The sequence below is a fragment of the Aquila chrysaetos genome, chromosome Z, assembly GCF_900496995.4.
Source record: "Aquila chrysaetos chrysaetos chromosome Z, bAquChr1.4, whole genome shotgun sequence".
Classification (NCBI taxonomy): domain Eukaryota; kingdom Metazoa; phylum Chordata; class Aves; order Accipitriformes; family Accipitridae; genus Aquila; species Aquila chrysaetos.
The window spans coordinates 13,755,475-13,778,195 of record NC_044030.1 but is presented as its reverse complement, the minus strand read 5'-3'; the positions used below and the strand labels follow the sequence as shown (position 1 = coordinate 13,778,195).

The 22,721-nt window shown below is 41.2% G+C and overlaps 1 protein-coding gene across 7 annotated transcripts in view; it reads left to right on the top strand.

The window, feature by feature from the left end:
• The window catches only part of MOB3B (MOB kinase activator 3B), a 118,959-nt gene that overhangs the window by 25,378 nt on the left and 70,860 nt on the right, over nucleotides 1-22,721 (top strand). For 5 of the 7 annotated variants that reach the window (XM_030005000.2, XM_030004998.2, XM_030004999.2 and 2 more), the window contains 2 exons: nucleotides 6,989-7,090; nucleotides 19,172-19,780. In XM_030005000.2, coding sequence (XP_029860860.1) covers nucleotides 19,363-19,780 — 418 coding nt within the window. In that variant the 5' untranslated portion in view covers nucleotides 6,989-7,090; nucleotides 19,172-19,362. Of the gene's footprint in view, nucleotides 1-6,988; nucleotides 7,091-14,780; nucleotides 15,464-19,171; nucleotides 19,781-22,721 lie in introns of those variants that run through there. The other 2 variants (XM_030005003.2, XM_030005002.2) reach the window with 2 other exon arrangements.

Sequence of the window (22,721 nt, the reverse complement as noted above, 5' to 3'; positions counted from 1 at the left end):
AATTGTATTAATCTGATAATGTCTCAGAAACCAAAACATTATGAAGCCTTAAGCAGACAAGAAGTGTAATGCTTGACATTGTTTCCTGTGTTTTTTCAGTGAAGCTGTTCTGTAACATCTGCCTGATGCTGGAATAAACCATGCAATTAATCTAACAGTCCTAATGACAAAGGGATGTGACAGATCAGAAGCAAGCATATAAGGTTACCCCTTAGCCCTTAGCAACTGTATGTTGAAATCTCTTTTGTGCAAGGCACAGTTCAGGTATGGAGTATGCAGTTTCACAGTCTGGATACAGTATCTCTGCCACACAGATGAAATATGAGTCAGTATATCCAAAGACCAATGTCAACAAGGAAAAGTTTTATGTGTCCAGCCTACCATAGATGACAACTGCTCTGTGGAGTTTTGCAGGTTATTATGTCATTTGGCTTAAGGGGTGTTGGATAGGTACTTGTGTATTAGAAATTAAGGCTTACATTCTGCCTCCACAGGTATGTCTCTTGAAAAACTGGAGGTTACATCAGATGTACAAGCTTTGAAGGAAATCTGTAGAATGTGAAAGGAACCTGTTATATCTCTGTAGGCCAGAACAGCTACGTATTACATCTGTGCAACTCTCATGAGACCCCAGCTGGAGTACTGTGTTCAGCTCTGGGGCCCCCAACATAAGAAGGACATGGACCTGTTGGAGCAAGTCCAGAGGAGGGCCATGAAAATGATCAGGGGGCTGGAGCACCTCTCCTACAAAGACAGGCTGAGAGAGTTGGGGTTGTTCAGCCTGGAGAAGAGAAGGCTCCAGGGAGACCTTATAGCAGCTTCCAGGCCCTAAAGAGGGCCTACAAGAAAGCCAGAGAGAGACTTTCTACAAGGGCATGGTGGTGATAGGACGAGGGGTAGTGGCTTTAAACTGACAGAGGGTAGATTTAGATTAGATGTGAGGAAGAAGTTCTTTACTGTGAGGGTGGTGAAACACTGGAACAGGTTCCCCAGAGAAGTTGTGGATGCCCCATCCCTGGAAGAGTTCAAGGCCAGGTTGGATGGGGCTTTGAGCAGCCTGATCTAGTGAAAGATGTCCCTGCCTATGGCAGGGGAATTGGAACTAGATCATCTTTAAGGTCCCTTCCAACCCAGATAATTCTATGACTCTGTGAACTCTCTGTAGATGTAATCTGCTTCACTAAATTACATTGGACTTCGAATAGTACAGTTTGCATGGGGCCTACACAATTTCAGAAGCACCCTTACATTTTTACTATATTCTCGAGACTTACCAATATGTTTATAATGAAGTAAGTCTTGGTTAGGCCTTTAGAGAGGTCTGGAAGGACTTCTGAAAGTTATGTATTACTTTGTGTTGAAATATAGCGGCATGACCATTTTACTGCTGTGAGCTTAATTTAACTCCTGTTAATCCAGTGATCAAGATATATTTGAATCTGAAGGTATGCTTGCATTGCAAGGTAGCTCTTTATTTTTCCATAATCAAATCATTTCAGTTTTGCCTGTTGGTTTGACTAGTGGTTTTTTTCTTTTAGTAAGTGGTGGAAAATGTAGTGCCGGTGTTGATATTTGTTTTAAAATAAAGAAGTTGGAGCTGAAAGAAACGGAAGAGTGATGATGCTTAGCAGAATTTGGAAAATCCTGATTTCCTGGCAGTAGTAGATTATTGCATTGTAATTATAACTGGTGTAGTCAGTATTTGAAGTTTTCTCCTATATTTATCATATTCCTTTACAGTGATCATGTTCTCTAAATTTGTATATTACTTATACCACAGTTTTCATGCCAACTTAAGCAGGTGTATCAAAGAATGAATCACAGAGTAGTGGATTTTCTCTTAAATTCCCAGGTGTGCCACATCAGTCTGCCTCTGACCTAAATGGAGCTAATCTCGTTTTATTTTAGAGCAAGCAGATGAAGAATTGGGTGATAGGCTCTGGTCTTACAGGCTGTATAACTTGTAGTATGTTGTCCTGTCCTTAAAACAGGAAGTGCGCAAGAAGAATACTTCTCTAATTGCATGTACTCCCACACACATGCAATAGTTTAATAATTGAACCTGTCTGCACATGGTTATATAAAAAGCAGCAAATGTAGGTGGTTTACACTATCTTTGTATATTTGCCTGATTGTTTTCCATAGTTGAACCTAGGGTTAGAAACTCAATAGAGACAAAATGGGATGTAGCCAGCAGCCTTTGCTTTTGTGCGTGCTGTCAGCCTTCTAAATTGCTGTTTAGCTGGCACTTAAACCAAAGCCTGTTGCAGTTCCTGGATGTGACTGTGAGAAATACTAAGTAGAAGAGCGAAGAAGGAAGAAAGAAAAAAAGAGCAAGGAAAATGAAGAGGATGTTTTGGAACAAAGAGAAGACTAGGAGGGCATAGAAATTCCTTATAGAGAAAAAGCAATAGGGGAAAGCATTTCTGATTCTTTGTCTGATCTTATAGCATTGCTGAGATGTGTGTTTTCAGCACATGAAGTGGTTGGGAAGAAGCTGTCTGTTAACTACCATCCAATTTGCTGTAATCATGGCACCTGCAGATACCCCTCCAGTGATTTGCACCTTGGTACTCCTTGGGTATTACCAGTGGTTACTAAAGAAATATCTATAGTCTAAGTTGCAAGTCTTGCTGGAGCCAGAGTACTGGACTGCAGGATAGTGACTCTCTCAGAAAACTGCTTGCTTAGAAACTTGGTTGTGTGGATTGCCATCCTGGGTTCTCACTCATTTTTCTAATGAAAACTTGGACTTCTGTCCCTGCTGTGTTAGGATAGGGATTCAGTCTTCTCAGTTAGTCAGCTGGGTAGCATGCTTTTTAGAGGACAGATGTATTATTATTTGGAAGTACTCTTGGGATCTGTAGTGATTGCTGCCTCAAATTATGATGGCATCTGCCTCTCTAATAGCAGATATTGTGTGTGATACATCTGGGTTTACTCAAATTTGGGACTGGATCAAAACCATAATGCATGGAATGCATGGGTGGCAAAAGATGTGATTGGAATGGGATAAACAATAGCAGGGTAGCAATGCAATTTCCTAATAATTTATTTATGTAGCAACCAGAATGATGAAAGCATCCTAAAGGGCAATAGGTCTAAGGCTGTTTTGGCTTAATGCCAATTTAGGAATAAATTACAAGTGCTAAAATTTGTGTGAACATAATCAGCAATCTCAGTATTGTTAAAGATTCTGTAAAATTCTAGTGGATAAATGAAAATGTTAAAATAAATATAATAAATCTATGTAGTAGAAGTGCTAAATATATAGTGAAGAAAAAATCTCAACACCATTATCTTCTGGATGTTGCAGGATGTGTGTTTCTGGTAGAAAGCAGGAGATGGAAAGAGATCTAGAACCAGGGCATGGAGACATTCAACAATATAACAGATACTTTTGTTTCTATTATGATGTGAGTCAGGGTATGGCATCTAGGCTGTGGTCTGGATGAACAGGTGAAAAGCGTGTTGCTGATACAAGTGTCTCCCACTTGGAAGACTACAAAAGTGAGGGGAGGGTTGGGGTAGGGTGGAAACCTCAGGTGCTAATCACCTTCTAAGACCAAGCAATAATTGATGTTTTGGGAGGATATTCTTTAGTGTTGTTTTCCTTCAGTTAAATACAATTAACTTGAATGTACAAATTATGATTTCTGTAAGGTTCTTCAAATTATTTGCAAAAATTTTATCTTGCAGGCCTCCTGGGCATACTTTTAAGTCAGTTTTCCAGCAGCAGAATATTAGTGAATAATAAAGTGCCATATATTCAGATTCTCAAATTGAAACTGAGCTGTTAAAAGAATAAGATAGAAGACTCAAAGTTTGAGTGCAGGTAGTGCAGACAGTGCAGGGCAGTTTACTCCAATGACTTCTCCACACATTTTGATGTCTTTCCTGCTTCTGATCTCGCAAAGTGTATTTTCTCTCTTCAGTGGTTTTCTGTTTTTTTGGGGTTTTTTTTGCTATAATTACTCTAAACCAGCCTCTGCTTCTGATGTCTTAAGGGTTATGTGAATGTGTAAGTCTTACCTTATTTTGAGGGAATAAGAATCTTGATGGTGTATGTGTTATATGCATGTGTTTAGTGATATAGTGGAGGTGCTGTGAATTCCTTCACTGCTGTAATCACTGTACCACCTATTGGTTTGGATGTATCTTTGATAAGACAGCCTCTCCTGCAACATATGTTCCCCAGTATCTACACTCTCTCAGGGAAAATTGCCAGGACTTAGGTGCCTTTTAGCACTTCCCTCTAAAGCTCTTCTTTTGTTTCACAAATTGAGCATTCGGTGATGGAGTTCAGTATTCTTTATTGCAGCGCTGGAAGCACGGGGGATCGCTCCTCCAAACGTGCTTAACCACGAGCTTAACTGTATGGGTTAAATACATGCCTTACATACATATTCACTAGATTTCCAAGAAATGTTATGCATAGTCATTAGTTATCCGAAAAGCTATTAGCATATGTAAATGTCCTTTACGCAAGCGCACTGGAGGTCTCTGGTGGTCGTCCGGAGTCCTCTGGTGGTTGTCCATAGTCTTCCTCACTTGTCCGCTGTTTGACCCTTGTTGTATGAGTTTGCGCAGTATGCTCCTCTTCTGGGCCTCACAAACAACTTCTCTGCTTATCTCCTAACTTTAGCTCAGACATCACAAAAGACAGAACATCTCCCCTTATCACACGGGATACCTCCACAAACAAGACATATCATTACATACACAGGCTTATGTCCTTGGCTTGTCTACGTAAATCAACTTATGAAGACAGTTGTTAATCTTCTAACAAATTCCGAAGTCCTTTATCTGACAATACACTGAGTCAAAGCATACGTTCTATTTCTGCATCTACTAGGCCTAGTGTCAGCCTCTGCATCACTTTCCATCTCTGCTTTAGAAGATGTGAGGCCATGGGATAAGATATGGTGGAAAGTGGCCTTAAAGCTTCAAGGGTTCATTAAGAAACATCACCACGGAACCTCCCTACTGACATTCTAGTTATACCAACAACTAAAAGTTTGTAATGGTGTTGCTCTGGTTGGAGCCTAAGACAGACGGAGACCTTCCTTTCGAGTCACAGCATGTGCTACACACGAGTGTACAAGTAGAAACAGGAAGCTATCAGGTTTTCTTTTTTCTTGGTCGGATATTATTGGGGAGTTACTGAAATTATGGGAAACATGCTGCATAAACTAGTTCTGTAGGAGGAAACTTAAGACACCTTGACAACTCCCACCTTCAAACTGCCAGCTTTACAGTCAATTTTTTATTAAAATCAGCAATTGGCTTTTAGTTAGAGCTAAACTGAGCATGCCAGGTTGTTGTGAACCACTCTAGTTCAAAGCAGAGTCCTTCAAATGGCACCTTCCAGAGGTTGTCAGCTGTGCTTTCTCTGTTTGCTGGCAGCTATGGGCACACACACCACAAGAGGTACTCAATTATTTTGCTTCAGAGTAAACTGCTTGCTATAATGGTCAGGAAAGAACCCATCTTATCCCTCCCTGCTGGTAATTTTTGCATGTTGTATGAATAATGATTTTTGTTCCCTTCTTTCTGTAGTATTGGGTATTTACTGGCCACAGCTGTGGGCAACTTGGTTTCAAAAGCCAGATCCTTAGCTTGCAGTGAAGAAAGTTTTCCTCTTTTTATGCCTGTTAAAAGCTTGGTCCTATAGCTCTGTCACAGTAAACTTTTTTGTGCATGGTTAGAAGCAGAGTACGGCACAGTACAAAATGGTTTAGGGGAATACAAAAACCTGATCTCAGAGCTAGTGCTGGATGAGTGTCCTGGTTTTGGCTGGATAGAGATAATTTTCCTCCTAGTAGCTGGTATATTCTTATGGTTTGGATTTAGTATGAGAATAAAGTTGATAACACACTGACGTTTTTAGTTGTTGCTAAGTAGTGTTTAGACTAAGTCAGGGATTTTTCAGCTTCTCATGGCCAGCCAGCAAGAAGGCCCAAGGGGCACAAGAAATTGGGAGGGAACACAGCCAGGGCAGCTGACCCAAACCAGCCAAAAGGGTATTCCATACCATGTCATGTCATGCCCAGTATATAAACTGGGGTGAGTTGGCTGGAGCAGGGGGCAGATCGCTGCTTGGGAACTGACTGGGCATCGGTCGGCAATTGGTGAGCAATTGCATTGTGCATCACTTGTTTTGTATATTCCAATTCTTTTATTATTGTTGTTATTATTGTAATTTTGTTGTTGTTATGATTATCATTAGTATTTTCTTCCTTTTTGTTCTGTTAAACTGTTCTTATCTCAACCTATGAGTTTTACTTTTTTTCCCTTATTCTCTCCCCCATCCCACAGGGTGGGGGGGAGGGATGTGAGTGAGCAGCTGCATGGTGCCTAGTTGCTGGCTGGGGTTAAACCACAAGAGAGTTGCTCTGACCACAGACTGTAAAGAGTAATCAAATACTGTACTTCTGCCTAGAAATTGCTTGCTTCAGGGACTAATTAAAAAAACACCCAAACTCTCCTTCCAGATCAGTTTATGAGTAGAAGTTTTGTTTGCTGTGTTATATGCCTTCTGAACCACAGTATGCATTAAGCAGTAAGTAGAAAAGGCTTTGAAAGTGGTTTAGTTCACTAGAAAGGCAAAGTAGAATTATAAACTGGAAAGTTACTCTTTGGTGTGTAGGGGGAAGAAGGCTGTTCTGCAGTTGTTCCCTACAGCATATTGCTAGTGCATTGCTCCTCTACTGCTCGTGCATCATGGCCTGTCCAGAGCTATCCAGTCAATGGCAGGTCCTGGCTACTTACTCTCTACTAAACTGCATTAGGGACAGCACATTTTTTCTGTCCTGTTCTCTCCCCAGGTGAACAATCCTTGTTACAGCAACAGTTGTATCATGAATTGGAGAGGAGGCTGGCTGTCCTCCAAGGAGGTGGTTACTACTATCCTCAGTGTTCTTTCCCATATTAAGTGTTTGATATATCATGTCTCTGACTTCATTTACTTGCTTTCATTATATTTCAGGTATTGCAGATGGCAAAGAAAACACTGGAATTTTTTTTCCAAGTGAGTCCTGTAAGACTGCTGATTTAGAGCTCTGGAGTGTGGATGATTACCTCGTCCCAGGTATTCTGTTTCCAGCCTGGTTTGGGGCGGGGGCGGGGCACAGATTTAGCACATTCTCTGGTTTTCCCCCTGTGCATAATAGTAGGTCATTGTGACCAAATGGTAAGGTTGAATATGGTAAAGTTGCAGGGTGGTCATCAGAATGGTTCTCTGGAGAAAAATTTCTTCAGCCATCAAGTCAGTTTAGTCCTGCAAGTTAAGACCAACTGTCGTGGTTTCAGCCCAGTCGGTAACAGAGCACCACACAGCCGTTCGCTCACTCCCCCCACTCCGGCCATGGTGGGATGAGGAGAAGTATAAAGGCAGGCTCATGGGTTGAGATAAGGACTGGGAGGGATCACTCACCACTTATGGTCATGGGCAAAAACCAAACTCAGCTTGGGGAAGAAACAAAATCAGTTTAATTTCCTACAAATCAAATCAAAACAAGGATATCGGGAAGTAAAACCAAACCTTAGAACACCTTCCCCCCACCCCTCCCTCCTTCCTGGCTCAACCCCACTCCCAGTTCTCTCTCCCTCCTCCCCCCAGCAGCGCAGGGGAACAGGGGATGGGGTTGGGGTCAGCTCCCCACACCTTGTCTCTGCCGCTCCTTCCTCCTTGGGGGGAGGACTCCTCACTCGGACCCTGCTCCGCCGTGGGGTCCCTCCCATGGGAGACAGTCCTTCATGAGCTTCTCCAACGTGAGTCCTCTCCGCGGGCTGCAGTTCCTCACAAACTTCCCTGGTGTGGGTCCTTTCTGTGGGCTGATCTTCACACACTGCTCCAGCACGGGCTTTCCCATGGAGTCTCGGCCATCTTCAGGGGCCTCCTCTCCCCCGCTGCCCTCCATGGGCTGGGGGGGGACAGCCTGCTGCCTCTCCATGGGCTGCGGGGGCATCAACCTCCTCAGGCACACTTCTTCCCCCTCCTTCCTCACTGACCTTGCTGTCTGCATAGGTGTTCCTCTCACATTCCAATCCCACTACTCACTGCAGGTTCCCCTTCTTAAATGTGTTATCCCAGAGGCGCTACCACTGTCACTGACAGGGTCAGCTTTGCCCAGCAGCAGGTCCAAGTTGGAGCTGGGGAAGCTTCTAGCAGCTTCTCACAGGAGCCACCCCTGCAGCCCCTCCCCCACTACCAAAAAAACCCACACCACACAAACCCATAGCACCAACGTATAAATCAACACGGTGGATGATTTATTCCTCTGAATTTTGAGAGCACAGATCGCACAACTAGACACTTGTGACCCCACCACCAACTGCAGAGGCTATGCCTTGTGACTGCACGCTGCTGAAGCAGTGTATGACTTGCCAAGTTGCAGGCTACCAGTACACCAGACCCTTGACCTACAAAATCATCATTTCTCTCAGATCTGTGAAATCTTTTGTGTTCTTCAAAAGACACAGGTACAAATACTTTGACTTTATGTCTCCTTGGTATGAGTTTGAAAACATCCATAATCAACTGTAGTTGGTGCCACTGTCCCTAACTGCCATATTAACCACTTTGATCTGAACCATGGGAAACAAAGATTTCTTCTGTTGTTTCATACACTTAGCTTTCCAGATAACCATGCAGAACTGTGGTTTAAAGTCAATGGATTGAGTCCTACAGCTCCTGGAGCTCCATTTCAGGACAAAGTTGTAGATTTATAGTAAAAATAATTGAAAGATATTCACAATTAAATTATAACTTTTTTTTCATATTCTGCCACTTGTAAAGAACTATGCATTTTGCCTTGTCTTCATCAGCCCTGCTTTTTAAAGACAAATGAATCCTGTTTCCCCTTTGTTAATACTGAAGCTACCTTCACTGTCCTCCTACTGGAGTGTGTAGTGCCCATAGCAATCCCACTCAGTTTTGAGTTATTGGCAGTCAATTTGAGGGGCTGCATAGATCAGACTTGACCTCAGTTACTGACTCCCACATGATTTTAGGCAAATTTTGTCTCTCGGCAACATAGAGTTTAAGCTAATTTTTTGTAACTGAAAATCACGATGCCCATGTTGAGAATTACCAGTGTTTGTTAGAAAGGGTGCAGCGCACGGACTGAAGATGCCATAGCCTCCTTGGAGATCTTTGCTTTGGAAAAGATCTCTGAAATCCCGAACTTCTTAGGACAGTTGCAGAGGCACTGTGTCACCAACCTGCCTCTCTGCTGTCCACCCTCCGCACAGTAACTTGAGCTTTGGTGGGAGAAGCCAGACAAGGCTAAAGGGTCTGAATAGACGTCGACGGACCTTGTTACATCTTATTTTCAATATCTATGCTTGCAGAAAGCCCTGTTTTCTCTGTGGAGTGCTAATTATTTGTCTCTGTCAGCATAGTATATGTAACATGACTCTGCTTTTGTATCTCTGTTTCTTTGCATGCTTTCCCTGGACAAGAAAATGAGTGGTTTTAACTGAAATGTCACTGAGATGGAACATATGATTTAGATTTTTTTCTTAAGGCAGAACACATACATGGTTTCCTAAAGCTAAGATTTAGACCAAAAATAAAACTGAGTTTGCCCACTGCATGCAGACTACAGTGCTTGAAGGTCTAGGGCATAACCTGCTGTCTTCTAGCAGATAAGCCATTATATTGCCTTGTACAGGAAGACCTGCCATCTGGTTGATCTGTACACAAAGGAGAAGGGTAAGGCCCTGACATGAGGTCTGAGACCACATTTTTGTGTGTGCATATTTTGCTGTTCCCTATCACTCATATGACCTGACTGGCATTTTTTCAACAGGCTTCAGTGGACTTAATTTTAGCCTTTTGTATGGGAATTGTGTGGATGTTCTGAAAGTGTAGGAGTGAGCAAGAAATGATTAATTTAACTCTCTTGACTGTCTACTCAATTGTGCCAGTACTTTAAAAGCCAGAATGTAGATTTAGGAGTAGATTAAGCTGAACAGAACAAAGAGATTTGTGAAGTTCAGCTGTAGTTTAATAAAGAGTTCTTATTGTCTTGTCAAAGGAGAGTGTTTGGAGTGTAAAAGTAAAATTTTAGCTCTGTTGAAGTCAGTATCAGAGCTTCCACTGACTGCAGCATAGTCAAAACTTCATCTTCAGAAAGAGGTTGGAGTCAGAAATGAAACAAACTGGACAAGATGAATGTATATTATCATAGAGAATCACCATGTAATTTAATTTGTATCTCCTCTTCTTCTTCAAGGCCATTAAAATTTTCTTACTACCTTCACCTGTCCTCTGTATATTGTTTTTAAAGGATAACATTTATCTGTTGCAGCCAATGCTGCAATAAGCATGCTACAAAAGTGTAACAACCATACACTGTTGTGGTGAGGACTCCACCCACAAAGACTGAAAGACTTTGGCAGAAGCAGGGTTAGTGAGCTGGTTCTATTGCTACTCCTACTGCAGTAAGTGAGCCGAACTACTCAATCCACCAGTATGGTAACTGTTTACGAGAGCGATGATTTTAACAGCAGCTGGCGAGACAAGGCACATGCACTCATAAAGGCTTTGCTTTCTTAGTGGTGGAAGGACATAGCAGGTCACAAGGGCCTGATAACTGAAAGCAGAGGCTGCTTGTATACTTACAGAGAATGTGGTTTGGTGACTGTGCTTGCACATATGCTAGCCACAGCTCAGACCAGTAAAAGCCTGTGAACCAGGGAGACAGCTGGAAGAACTTGGGTGTGTAACAAAAAGACAGCATTCAAAGGGACTGTCAGAGCTGCATGCTTCACTGTGATCTGTCATGCTGTCAGACTTCAGCCTTGGTAGCTGCCTGAGCTACAGGAAGTTCCCCACCTGCTTTAAAGGTTTGGGAGGTCTGAAATGATCATGACAAATGCTGTGATTCACTAAAGTGGCTTTGGCTGAAAAACCACTCCCATGGGTTTCATATGCCATCTGCCTTCCACACAGACTTTTCCTTACGCTGTCCTCTTCCCTGTGCTGTGTGACCAAGCAGGGGATCAAAGAAGTTGATTGGGATGAAAAATCATTTGTTTGTTTAGTTATTGCAGTTTACATCTTCGTCTTGTACAGCTCCCTGCAAGGGGATATATAAACACCTGGGCCATGTATCATAGGGGAGATGGCAAGAAGGCAGGAACATGAAAGGGGTGGAGGTGAGGCAGGACTGACTTTTCAGAAAAAAATTGTAGCCATACATACCCCTGCATGACTATCAATCTGTAGAGGGTCAAGACCTTAAATTCCTGGATGAAGGAGGAACAGAGTCTGAACTTCAGTGTAATCTAAACCATGCATTTTTTGCAGTTTCTTTACTGTAGTTCTGAGAGAGACCTATTTCAGTTCACCTTAAACTGTATGCTACAGTAAGGCCATGTTCCTGACTGGAGTGCCATGGATGCTGTTACAATATAAACTTGCAGTGAAGAAATAAGTGCCAGGGTATGCTCAGTATCTTCATGGTGATCAGTGTACCTTTCCAGAACTTCAGATGTGTTGTAATTACATATAATACTTGTAAAAGGCACTAGAATGATACTGGTTGAGATGCAAGTCCTCTGTTAAAACAAACCTTTATTGCCAGGGTGAAAAGCATGCTTCATTTGGGTTAATAAACAGCACTTACCACCTAAGATTTGAGCAGTCATATCTGATTCTGCTGCTCTCAAACAGCTAATGGACTTCATCGTAGAAATGATTGCTGTTTAAGTCAACTTCTAATTGTTTTGTACAAACAATTTTCCTGAAAGGAAAAAGGGACTTCTTTTTGTAGTCTGTGTAGAAGGAAAATTTGTTGAAAGAAGTGGAATTAAATGGTTGCAAAAAAAGCACTGGGATACTAAAATGCAATAGTTCTACCTAACATTGTCTCTAAGGTATGCTCATGATATGCTGATAAAATGATTAAGGGCATTTGTCTGAAAAGGACTGCAAACACCCTGACGCCCACTGAAGCCATTGCTACTCAGTCACAATAGAGGGATTGACCCTGTTCTTTAGCCATTATTTTTCAATTTTCTTGCTATGAAAATCTCTGTATTTTGGCAGAATCATAAGGCATTATTTTATTCCCTTTGTCATATATTGCTATTATATTAGCATAGCTTAGAGATTTTCAGGCAGAAGTTGATCCAATTTAGTTATTGTTTGTCACATGTTACATAACTATGTTCATTTTTAAAGGACCCAGTTTTATAGACAGCTATCCATTGTATTTTGCTTTCCCTTTCTAATTTTTTACCTTAGAAGGGGGTGGAATGGTTATTAGTCTAAACAAGAAAAGAATCAAAGGTCATTTATATTTACTTCATCGAGGCTTGGCACCTCGATTGTGAAAATACTGTTTATGCTGTTTTCTTTGATCTTTTACAATTGTGGCTTGTATTAGTCTCATGAAATCACTTGCTCCTTTTTTTCCCCATGCACAGACAAAACAAAGGCTAGTTATTTCATGTCAGATGAATGGATGTTGCTGTATGTGGGAATTGTTTCTGACTATGGAAGGCTTCTTCCCAGTCAGTGCTTTCCATGTGAGTACCTTGAAGCTGCAGTGTTGTTACTGTGGTTGTCACATACAGATTAGTGTAAGGTAATCCTAGTAGTTTTAGAGGAAAGGGAAGAACTTGGAGAAACCACAGGAATCCTTTCTTGGGGAGAACTTTAAGCCAAATTCTGATTTTTTTCCTAAAGTTTCTGGGACTTCTACCACAATAAAAAAAAGCCAATTCTTGTCTTGAAGCATAAGTAAGCTTCCTTTCACTGGATGCCACCATTTACTATTGTTATTTTGTGTATTAATTGACGTGCTCTAGAGTTCATATAAATAACACAGAAACCATGCACAAACGTTGCAGCATGTCATTGTTGTCCTTTATAGTGATGGTTCTACCTGAAAACTTTCACTGTAGAAGCTGTGGCGAAGCTATCCAAGCCAGCACCTGGGAAACTGAGGCATTGTTTAAACATATCTGTGAATACTTCTTCTAAGTCTTACAGTAATAATCAGACACCCTTAATTCTGGGACATTAGTCTTTATGGTACTTGCAAGATTGTTGAGGATAGGATGGAATATAGGAAAAGATACACTGACCCTCAAAACCTTGTTCCTGTGTTTGTGTATGCTGCTTTTGAGAGACATTTTCTCAGTAACCTAAATTTGCTTTGATCCTTTTTCCTTTCTGTTTCAACTCTCACACAACCATAAGGCAAATCTTAATCTCCTTGTGTACTTTATAGGTTAGTAAGGGGAGAGGGGTTTGCTCATGAAGAATGTCTTGTCATATCATGAAGTTTTCACTATGAATACAAATAATTGCACAACATTTTTTTTTCCTTCTGATTTCAGGTAAAACTTACCTGAACTGCACAAATTGAAGTATGTAAATAAGATACACAGAATATTATTGTTCCTACTCACTTGGCTGATTTTTACTTTGTAAATAGGAAGGGTGTTTTCAGATTTCAGAACAGGCCTTTCCTTACTGAATAATTCTTTGTACTTCAGCATGTTAAACAGAGAACCTGTTCATTGTATAGTATAATACTGGCTCTCAGACAAGAGCCTGGAAGTAGAAAATGCACATTTGCTCAATCAGAAAGAGCATGGTATGTGTATGTGCCTCCATATAATGTATTTGCTGCCCCAGTTGTCTGATGTAGCTGGAGTAAAATGGCCCCTTGTATGGATAGTAAAGTATGAAGCCAAACATGAGAAGTCTCAAAAATGTTGGACCTTAATGGGATTTGGATCAAGTGTGTGCTTTCCTACAGGCTTCAGCTGGCTTTGGATCTGACTATGGAAGTGCTCAAAATGGATATCTACATTTTGGAAGGAAAAATGTAAAAATCAGCTGATGTAGAGTTGGTTTTCAGACAGTGTCTTGCTGTATAGATAGCTTACTGTGTGTTTGATGCTGGAGAAGTCATGTCCCCTCACTTTATTGATTAATAAAATGGGAATTATACCAGCTACCTTCCCAGCAGCCCTCTAAGGCTTGCATAATGCTCACTAGAGTGCTGTGATGAAAGCTATGTGTTTATAAACTGTGTCATTTAACATTCTTGTTATCTGTGATTTAATAGAAAGTATATGATGAAATGATTTAGTATGTTTTTAACTCAGTAGTGACTCAGACATGATGGTGGTAATGGTGTGTGGTTTGTTGTAGGTGGTTATTTTAGTGGTGTCTGCATGGATAGGACTGGTTTATTATTTCCATATGTTGACTTGGTATACCTAATATTTCAACCGAGTTTCTCTCTCTATATGTGCATGTTTCTACATAAGGCTGGGGACAGAATTGATAACTGTGGTGTTGACAGCATGGATGAAGCTTGTGAGGGTCTGGTTCTCTGTTCTGAGCTCATCTCCAAATCTGCAGTTACCATCCTTACACTGACTCTGCCAGCAAGGGGATTCACCCAACTGCATTATTCATGCCATGGAATAGTCCCTCAGGAAAGCTGTTGGTGACTGTCACATGTCTTCAGAAATACATTGCTCTGAAAAGAAAGAAGAGAAGCTGAAGTGTTGGAAGGAGTTTTCTGAGCTGCCCATACCAGGACGGACATACGTTAAGCATCTAGTTCAGAAGAGCATCCAGAACACTGACTCTGTATACCATCAAGCCAAAACCACCATGACCCACAAGGCCACTCCTTAGATCCTGTTGTATAGTTAGGACCTGTCGTAAAAGGTCAGAAGCCGGTTTCTGTTGCCTTTGACACAGGTATAAGTCAAGAGCAGTTCTGCTGGCATTACTATGATGTGAGAGGAGACTGCAAAATATGTTAGCAATAGTCAAATTTAATTTTATGTGGAAGGAGGGTGGGTACTACTGTACCACATATTTCGAGGACTTATGATCCAATCTAACCAATACCACAACATTGCTCACAGTCTTTCATCTCTGAAGTAACTCTCCCAAGACCAATTGAGATAATGAAACTGGGAGTGTTTCACATTCTCGTCAGATGAAAATTGTCATGGAAGTGAAAGTGGTGGCCAGCAAGCCAAATTACATTCTCAGTGCTTCAGAAATCAGGAGGTTTTGCCCACCATTTGTTGTTGAGGTTATCTGATGAGTTTTCTGTTTGCTAATGCTATGTAATTTTGAACCAATAGCTTTGCATTGTAAGTCCAACGCTACAAAGTTTTGATTGACAGTATGTGATCTCGGATGTAATGACAAACCTCTCATCAGTGATTGTTGATTCAAACACAGTGCAGCAGCATGTTGGAAGTCTAATGGTGAATGAGTTCCTGCAACAGCTTAGTGATTCAGTCCAAAGCAGAGGAGTGGCCATCCTACCATTAACTACTGCCACTTCATTGCCTAAGCAGTAAAGATGCTTTTAGAGCCCACAGACTCTGGCTAGAGCTTTCCCATTAGCTTCAGCCTCTGAAGGATCCAAACCTAAAGTGTCTGTGTTTGATCTCCTCTGAAAATCAGGTGAGCCTGTTCTTTTGTCTCTTGTCAGTAAAGTGAAAGCTTCTTTATTCCAGCAAAGTAATAGTGATGCTGTTTGTAACTGTTTAGAAAAGCCTAAACGAGCTGGTTGCTTGAGTGGGGGGAGTAAGGGCAACTGTGTAACCTGCAGGAAAGTAGTGTGTTTCAGAAGTGAGGGAGTGAGTCTCAAAATTGATTGCCTGTTCATTCATTTCTGTTAGCTTTTGAGTGAAGGCAAGGGTTAATGAGACAGCAAATACCCTCAGGAAGCAGGATTCAAAAAAATATTTCAGAGGGGTGATTCACCACAGTATTTCTGTGAAATTCTGGTCATAGACTTTTCTATTTTATATTCTTGCTTGTGAAAATGCATGAGAAAGCAAGTCTATCCATTCCCTGGCTTTGCACAGCCTTCAGGCACATTTTAAGAGAGAGAAAAAAGTGAGCTCTTAGGAGAGCTAAGTCTCTAAGAGAAGTTAAGCAGTGAGTTTGACTTCTGCAGTTCAGCATTGCAAAGATAGTGTAGTTTTGTATTGTGTAAAGTGATAGAAAGACAAAAGTGGAAGAGCCTTAGCTTTTATTGCAAGACACTGAACAGAAGACTCTCCAGATAGGAAATGTATAGGAGATTCTTGTTTGTTCTGATTCTGCCTTGGTGGGTTAAAGAACAGTTTCATCTGGCTGCATAGTAGAGTAATCTTTTGGATTAGTCTTTGGGTTGAGTTTGACCGTGATGTATGTGTGCTTTCACAGACAATTTCAACATGTGACTCCTGGTACACAGAAGACTTGAGTTCATGAGTTGTTTGCTAAATGTTTTGGTTGCTTTTTCTCTGCATTAATTGGTTTTATGCAGACTTACTGAATGTATGGACAGGAGTGGGAAAGAGTACGTGTTTAATATGAATAATCATGTTTACATATTCAGTAGAAAATAACTTACAAAACATGGTGTCTTCTGTTTTTCTTGGAAAAGGTTTAACAGCAGTGAGTACTGTGCTTCAAGATGTGTCTTTTGAAGATGATTTTTATTTGGTACTCAGCTTGTTGTTTTAAATAAAAACTCCTTGCATGTTCTGGTGAATATTTACAGGTGAGGAAGGGAGTCAAAGTAGCCACATAAGAGTGCCAGGTATATTCGAGTGGGAAAAAATTAGTTACCTGAGCTGTAAAACTCTGGAGCTAACATCCTTAGTATTGTAAACTGGGACATCGGCTCCATGCCATTGCATAGTGTGTCAACTGCAAGCTCAGTCTGTGCAGCAGTACTCACCTGTTCTTTTGAGAGGCTTTAAATAAACAGCTGACTGCCACAGAGCGTTTGAGAGCTGGAGGTTATGGGTCTTAGTAACAAACACAAACTGTAGGGCAAAGTTGTCTCTTTAAAGTGCCTTCATTTTCTGCCAATGACACTTAACTAAATTGTTCCAAGGCTAGTTTTGTTTGAAGTCTTCTTTCCCCAACCTATGTCAGGTTTCAGGATCTCCGGGTTTGAACATTACTCCAAGGGGCATGTTGGATATGACAGTAGTCTCCCTGGAGTTCATCCCTGAACTGATCATATTATGCTGGCACAGAAAAAATGACTGTTTATAAACTCATGATTGGAGTATTCCTCCATCACGCCATCAGCAAAACGAAAACCAAGCACTTCTCTGCTGGTTTTGTTTAGCTGCTGCTTCCTGGCAAATTGGGTGGATGCTTATCTTTCAGCTATTTGGGAGAGGATTTTTTATGGCACTTACATACTATTGTGTGGGGATGGCGTCTAGCACACAAGATTTCTCTTTGCTTGATATGTGTTGCTTTCTTGTGGTGCTTAAGAAAAAAGAAGCACCTTTTTCTCTTCCTTTCTGCCCCTCAGCAAAGCTTTGGGCAACTGTCTTCAGAAGAATTTAGTGCTTTCCCCACAGCCTCGTAGAATTTTCATGGACATGATTTCTGTTAAGGGAAACAGTGGAGCATACATAATACCCTGATGAGAATTCATCAGCCACTGATCAGGTAGGGTTTTTGTAGTGCTCTGCAAATTTAAAACTTACTGTGTTATCTAATGTAAACAATGCACAGCATGAAATGCTTACACTCTCTTTAAACATAAAACCTGCAGTAGTAAAACAAAAGTCTAATTGTCATAGCCCCTATCTACCCTATCACCTACTCATTGCCTACATTTGCTGATGATAATACTCTTCTGCACATATGTATAGGAACAAACAAGGCTCTAATGTGGTGTCCTGGTTTCAGCTGGGATAGAGTTAACTGTCTTCTTAGTAGCTGGTGCAGTGCTGTGTTTTGAGTTCAGTATGAGAAGAATGTTGATAACACACTGATGTTTTCAGTTGCTAAGTAGTGTTTAGTCTAAAGTCAAGGATTTTTCAGCTTCTCATCCCTAGCCAGCGAGAAAGCTGGAGGGGCACAAGAAGTTGGCACAGGACACAGCCAGGGCACCTGACCCAAACTGGCCAAAGGGGTATTCCATACCATGTGATGTCATGCCCAGTATATAAACTGGGGGGAGTGGGGGTGGGGAATCGCCGCTCAGGGACTAACTGGGTGTCGATCGGCAGGTGGTGAGCAATTGCACTGTGCATCATTTGTACATTCCAATCCTTTTAGTATTACTGTTGTCATTTTATTAGTGTTATCATTATCATTATTAGTTTCTTCTTTTCTGTTCTATTAAACTGTTCTTATCTCAACCCACGGGTTTTGCTTCTGTTCCCAATTTTCTCCCCCATCCCACTGGCAGGGGGGGGGGTGGGTGAGCGGCTGCGTGGTGCTTAGTTGCTGGCTAGGGTTAAACCATGACATGCGGTAATTTATTTTTTCAGTCAGACTGGCTGTTAAAACCATTCTTTGTTGCTAGACTAGGTTAGGTGGAGCAACTGCAGTCTATGCTCTTCCTTTTGCAAGAATGACAATGCCAAGTATTCCCCTGTAGAGAAGATGAATAGAGCGGTAAAGAAAGTGGCAGCTTCACCATCACTTTCTAATCATTCTACACAATCCAATAGAAAATTAAGACCACTGCTGAATTCCTGAAGGTGGGTCAAGAAAAATAACAGTCTCTGTATGGTTCTGTGGGAAATAGGAATTATTTCTGTGCAATACTGTATGTTTCACTCTGACTAGGTTCTATGAGACTGCAAAAACAAATCGTTCATTAATTAAAAATAGAGAAGAAATATGGAAAAATCTTGCTTGAGGATTTTTTTCCTACAGAGAAGAGCACTGAAGCTATGGCGAATGCTTAGAGGTACCACGGGTCACTTCAGGAGCAGTTAGATAGGACTTCTAAATTGTCACATAGTATTTTGTCTACTAAACTTACACATACATTATGTATGGTATGCAGTCACTGTAAAAAATGCAGCAAAATGAAAAGGTTGGTTTAAAAATTATCTAAAGATGGGAAAATTATACAAGATTTATTGAATTCCCATCTTTATGATAACTTAAAAGCATCTATTTGGGTAAATATTTTAAACAGGACAGAGAAGTTAATTCCTTAATACTTTAAAAGGTAAGGCTTGCTTCTTTTTTTCTTTTAAACGTTCATCAAGTCAGGGGTTGGCCAATTTTTAAGGCTAGCTTGTTACATATTTGCTTTTCAGCTCATAATTACCAGAAAATGATGGTAAAACAGTCACAAACTGCCAGGGCCAGACTTGAGCTTACCACTAATGTATATTGTTTCCATATCCTCAGGGACATGGAACCTTTTGGGAAGGCTTTCAAGACAAAGAGCTAGTAGACTGCTCTGAAGTTGATACAAGCTTCTCTGAGAAAACCAGCAGAGCCTGGAGGACCTGCGATAGGGAGCAACTGTTTTCAGATACCTGCATTAAATCTCAGCTGTGCTTTTCTGCCAGCTGCTGCAGAGCAGAAGATTAGCAGACATGTCCATAGCACTCAAGCAAGTCTTTAATAAAGATAAGACTTTCCGCCCAAAACGCAAGTTTGAACCTGGAACCCAAAGGTTTGAACTCCACAAACGAGCTCAGGCTTCTCTGAACTCAGGTGTGGACTTGAAAGCGGCTGTGCAGTTGCCCAGCGGAGAAGACCAAAATGACTGGGTGGCGGTCCATGTTGTTGACTTCTTCAATAGGATCAACCTCATTTATGGAACTATCTGTGAATTCTGCACAGAGAGGACCTGCCCAGTGATGTCTGGAGGCCCTAAGTATGAGTACCGATGGCAGGACGATATGAAGTACAAGAAGCCCACAGCACTGCCAGCACCCCAGTATATGAACCTTCTCATGGACTGGATTGAGGTGCAAATCAACAATGAGGATATATTTCCTACAAGTGTAGGTAAGTGCAAGGAAGAAGTCCTAAAGCATAAACTGCCTTTCATTCTGTGTACTAAGCATGTTCTTTTTCCACCCTCATTTTTAAGGATTGTGAAATTTAAGCCTTTAAACAGCAGGCAGGGAGGCTGAGGGTGTCTGGCAGAAATGGTGTGAAATATATGAAATGTTAACTGTGGCTGCTAGGTATGGTGGGGTTTGTTAGCCTAAAATGTTTTCATTCTAGCCATTTGTCTCTGGTAAGCCTCTCAGGTTAATCACTAAGGGTGGTCAGCATTGCATTATTAGCTTGTTGAAAGCTAATCAAGTTCTCATTGCTTTGCACTTTGCCTGGCCACTTAGGCAGATACAGAATGGATGGAAAGCAACACCTAATTAGAGTGGTATCCTCCTTCAAAGTGTGTACAGCTATGTGCAGTACAAGGCAGTGGAGTCAGAAATGCAGTGAACTCTGTCCTCCCACCCTCTCTTGACTTCCCATCCAAAACTGATGAATTGGGTAGTGAATTTTTCTCCGGATTACTGTTTCTAAGATGATATATAACTAACAAGCTTTGCTGTGGTTTAACCAGACAGCCCGGATGAGAGAACTGTTAAGGGCAGCACAATTTTCCTTTTATAATACTATAGTTAGTTTTCCTGAAGAGTGGAGCAAGTAGGTGGAAGTATCTTTGCTGGAATAGTTCCCTCTGGATGGGGAGGACTTTGCAGAAGAGTGCATTGTGTAGCGTAGACAGCCTAAATCTTTAGCTGTGGCTGCAGGTAATAAAAAAAGACAGGATGTTACACCTTAGAGATGTCAGTGTACTTATGTAATTTTTGGCAGTTTTAGCTAATGAGTCCTGATTCACTTCTTGCAAGTGGGAAAGCAGGGAGCTTACTGTAAGGAATGTGAGATGTTATATATAAGTATTTGGCCCAGATGAGTAACAAACAAGAAGAATGCTTATATGTTAAAATTAGTTCAGCCGAATATTTTGCAGTTAATATGCAGCTGGGGCCTGCGGCTAATTGGTAGATGATACAACAAGAGGCTGCGTCTATCAGTATTTCCTAACCTTTGAAATACCTTATTCTTGGCATTGGCAGCTGTTTGTCTGGACAAACCTGTGGTTTGTTTCCTAGTCCTGTCACTTTTCTACACTAATAGGTAGAAAGAAGGCAGTAACTATATCTTTTACTCTGGACTTTGCCAGCACAGCAAGAAGGAGGAGGATTTCAAAGGAAGCAGTACCATATATTTTGTGTAGTGAAAAATGGGTTTGATTTCTGAAGCATTTGTTGTTTTTTGTTTCTTCAGGGTGATTGATTTTTGGAATTGCAGGTGGGTTGAAGGTGCAGTGAAGTATGTAATTCTGCTTCCATTGGTATTTCTGCAGACTTTTGTTATACCAAGTTTCCATCTTGGAGTATTCCAGTATTACTCTGTGCTCTTGCAGTTTGCATACACAGAAAATGTGGTCTGTCTGCAAGCATGGGGAGCAGGTGACACACTGGCATGCTGATGGGCTTTACTGAACCAACAAATAATCTGTAACACACAACCTTTCAGCTCTAGATGCTCCCTCCTTACGTTTGTAGTAAGATACATCTGGAGGAACTTTTATCCTGAAGCCTAAGAATGGAATCAGTAAATACCCTCAATCTACTGGTTTTCTCCTCCCAGCAGCTCCTGCTGTTGTAGATTAAATCAAATCTGAAGAAACTGAGGAAGGCGGAAGACCTGTGGTCTCTAGAGTGGGGCTGGACTCTGATACAAGTCAGAACAGGAATGCTTGATGTCTGTGAATAATACAAATTTGTCTCACTCTGAATTGACCCAAAGGAAGGGGGAAAGTCTGCTTGAACTTTCATGGAGTGGTGGACTGTGCCATGGTTGTATTACAGACCAAGATGACTGGACGGTCCCATAAGGAGATTTTATAGATGCCCTTTGGAGCATTATTCCATAGAGCAGCACTTGCATCTGTATTCTGCTCTCCTCTCCTCTTGAGCCTTTGTTGCAGATACCATGTGGCCACCTGCACACTTCTCATTATCTTCTTGATTCACCAATTTGTGGTATGAAACTGTTGGTACAATTGTTTGGGAGGCCTTTGATCTTACAGTTCAGAAACAGATGCATGCTGCGTTCTGGGTACCTCTTCTCTCAGCAAGTTCCTATTTAGGCACCCAGAACGGTCAAAGGGAAGTTTGGATCTGTTCTGGGGTAAGTTGCTTTTCTTTCAAAGGAATCTTTCTGATTTATTTGCACATCAATCCCTATCTGTAAATTAGGGATGATACTACCTGCCAGCCTGTCTGAGTACTGCTTATAAAGCTGTTGAATGAAATGCAGTCTCTCAGTATGTATATTGTTATATGTTTTGCTTTTCACAATTGATCAGACAGAGAAGCTTTGTTACTGTGTTGGGTACTGTTTGCTCCTACCTGTTCTGCAGCAGCCTTTGGTTAGATGCACCACAGGCGTAGTGTTAATGCAAACTTCTATTTTCATTCAGAGAAATTAATGACTGTGAAAATGACGATTGTTCATTCCTCAAAGCAGTTGAAATGGATCTTGAAAGACAATATACTCAGATGTGAAAACAAAACAGGCATAGGTATGTCCTTACTAATAGTACAATAGTTTTGAAGCATTGAGTGGCTGTAACTTAAAGGGATTAATTTATTTATTTGACTCTCTGTAGCATATGGTCTGCAGAGAATTGTTCTGGAAAAAGTATATGTCCAGTGGATGGGATTTGGGCTGACCTTTCCATTAGCAAATGACTTTGGTGAAGAGATCCAGAGTGGGATTCATAGAAATTTGAACACATTTTTGTCAGCTTAATCCTATTAACTTGTCCTCTTTCATTTGACATATCTCATGCAAACTATCTGAAAAGGGATTTCAAGAACTGCGATTAAGCGTGGGTTTCATTGAGGAGCTACTTTCAAGGAAA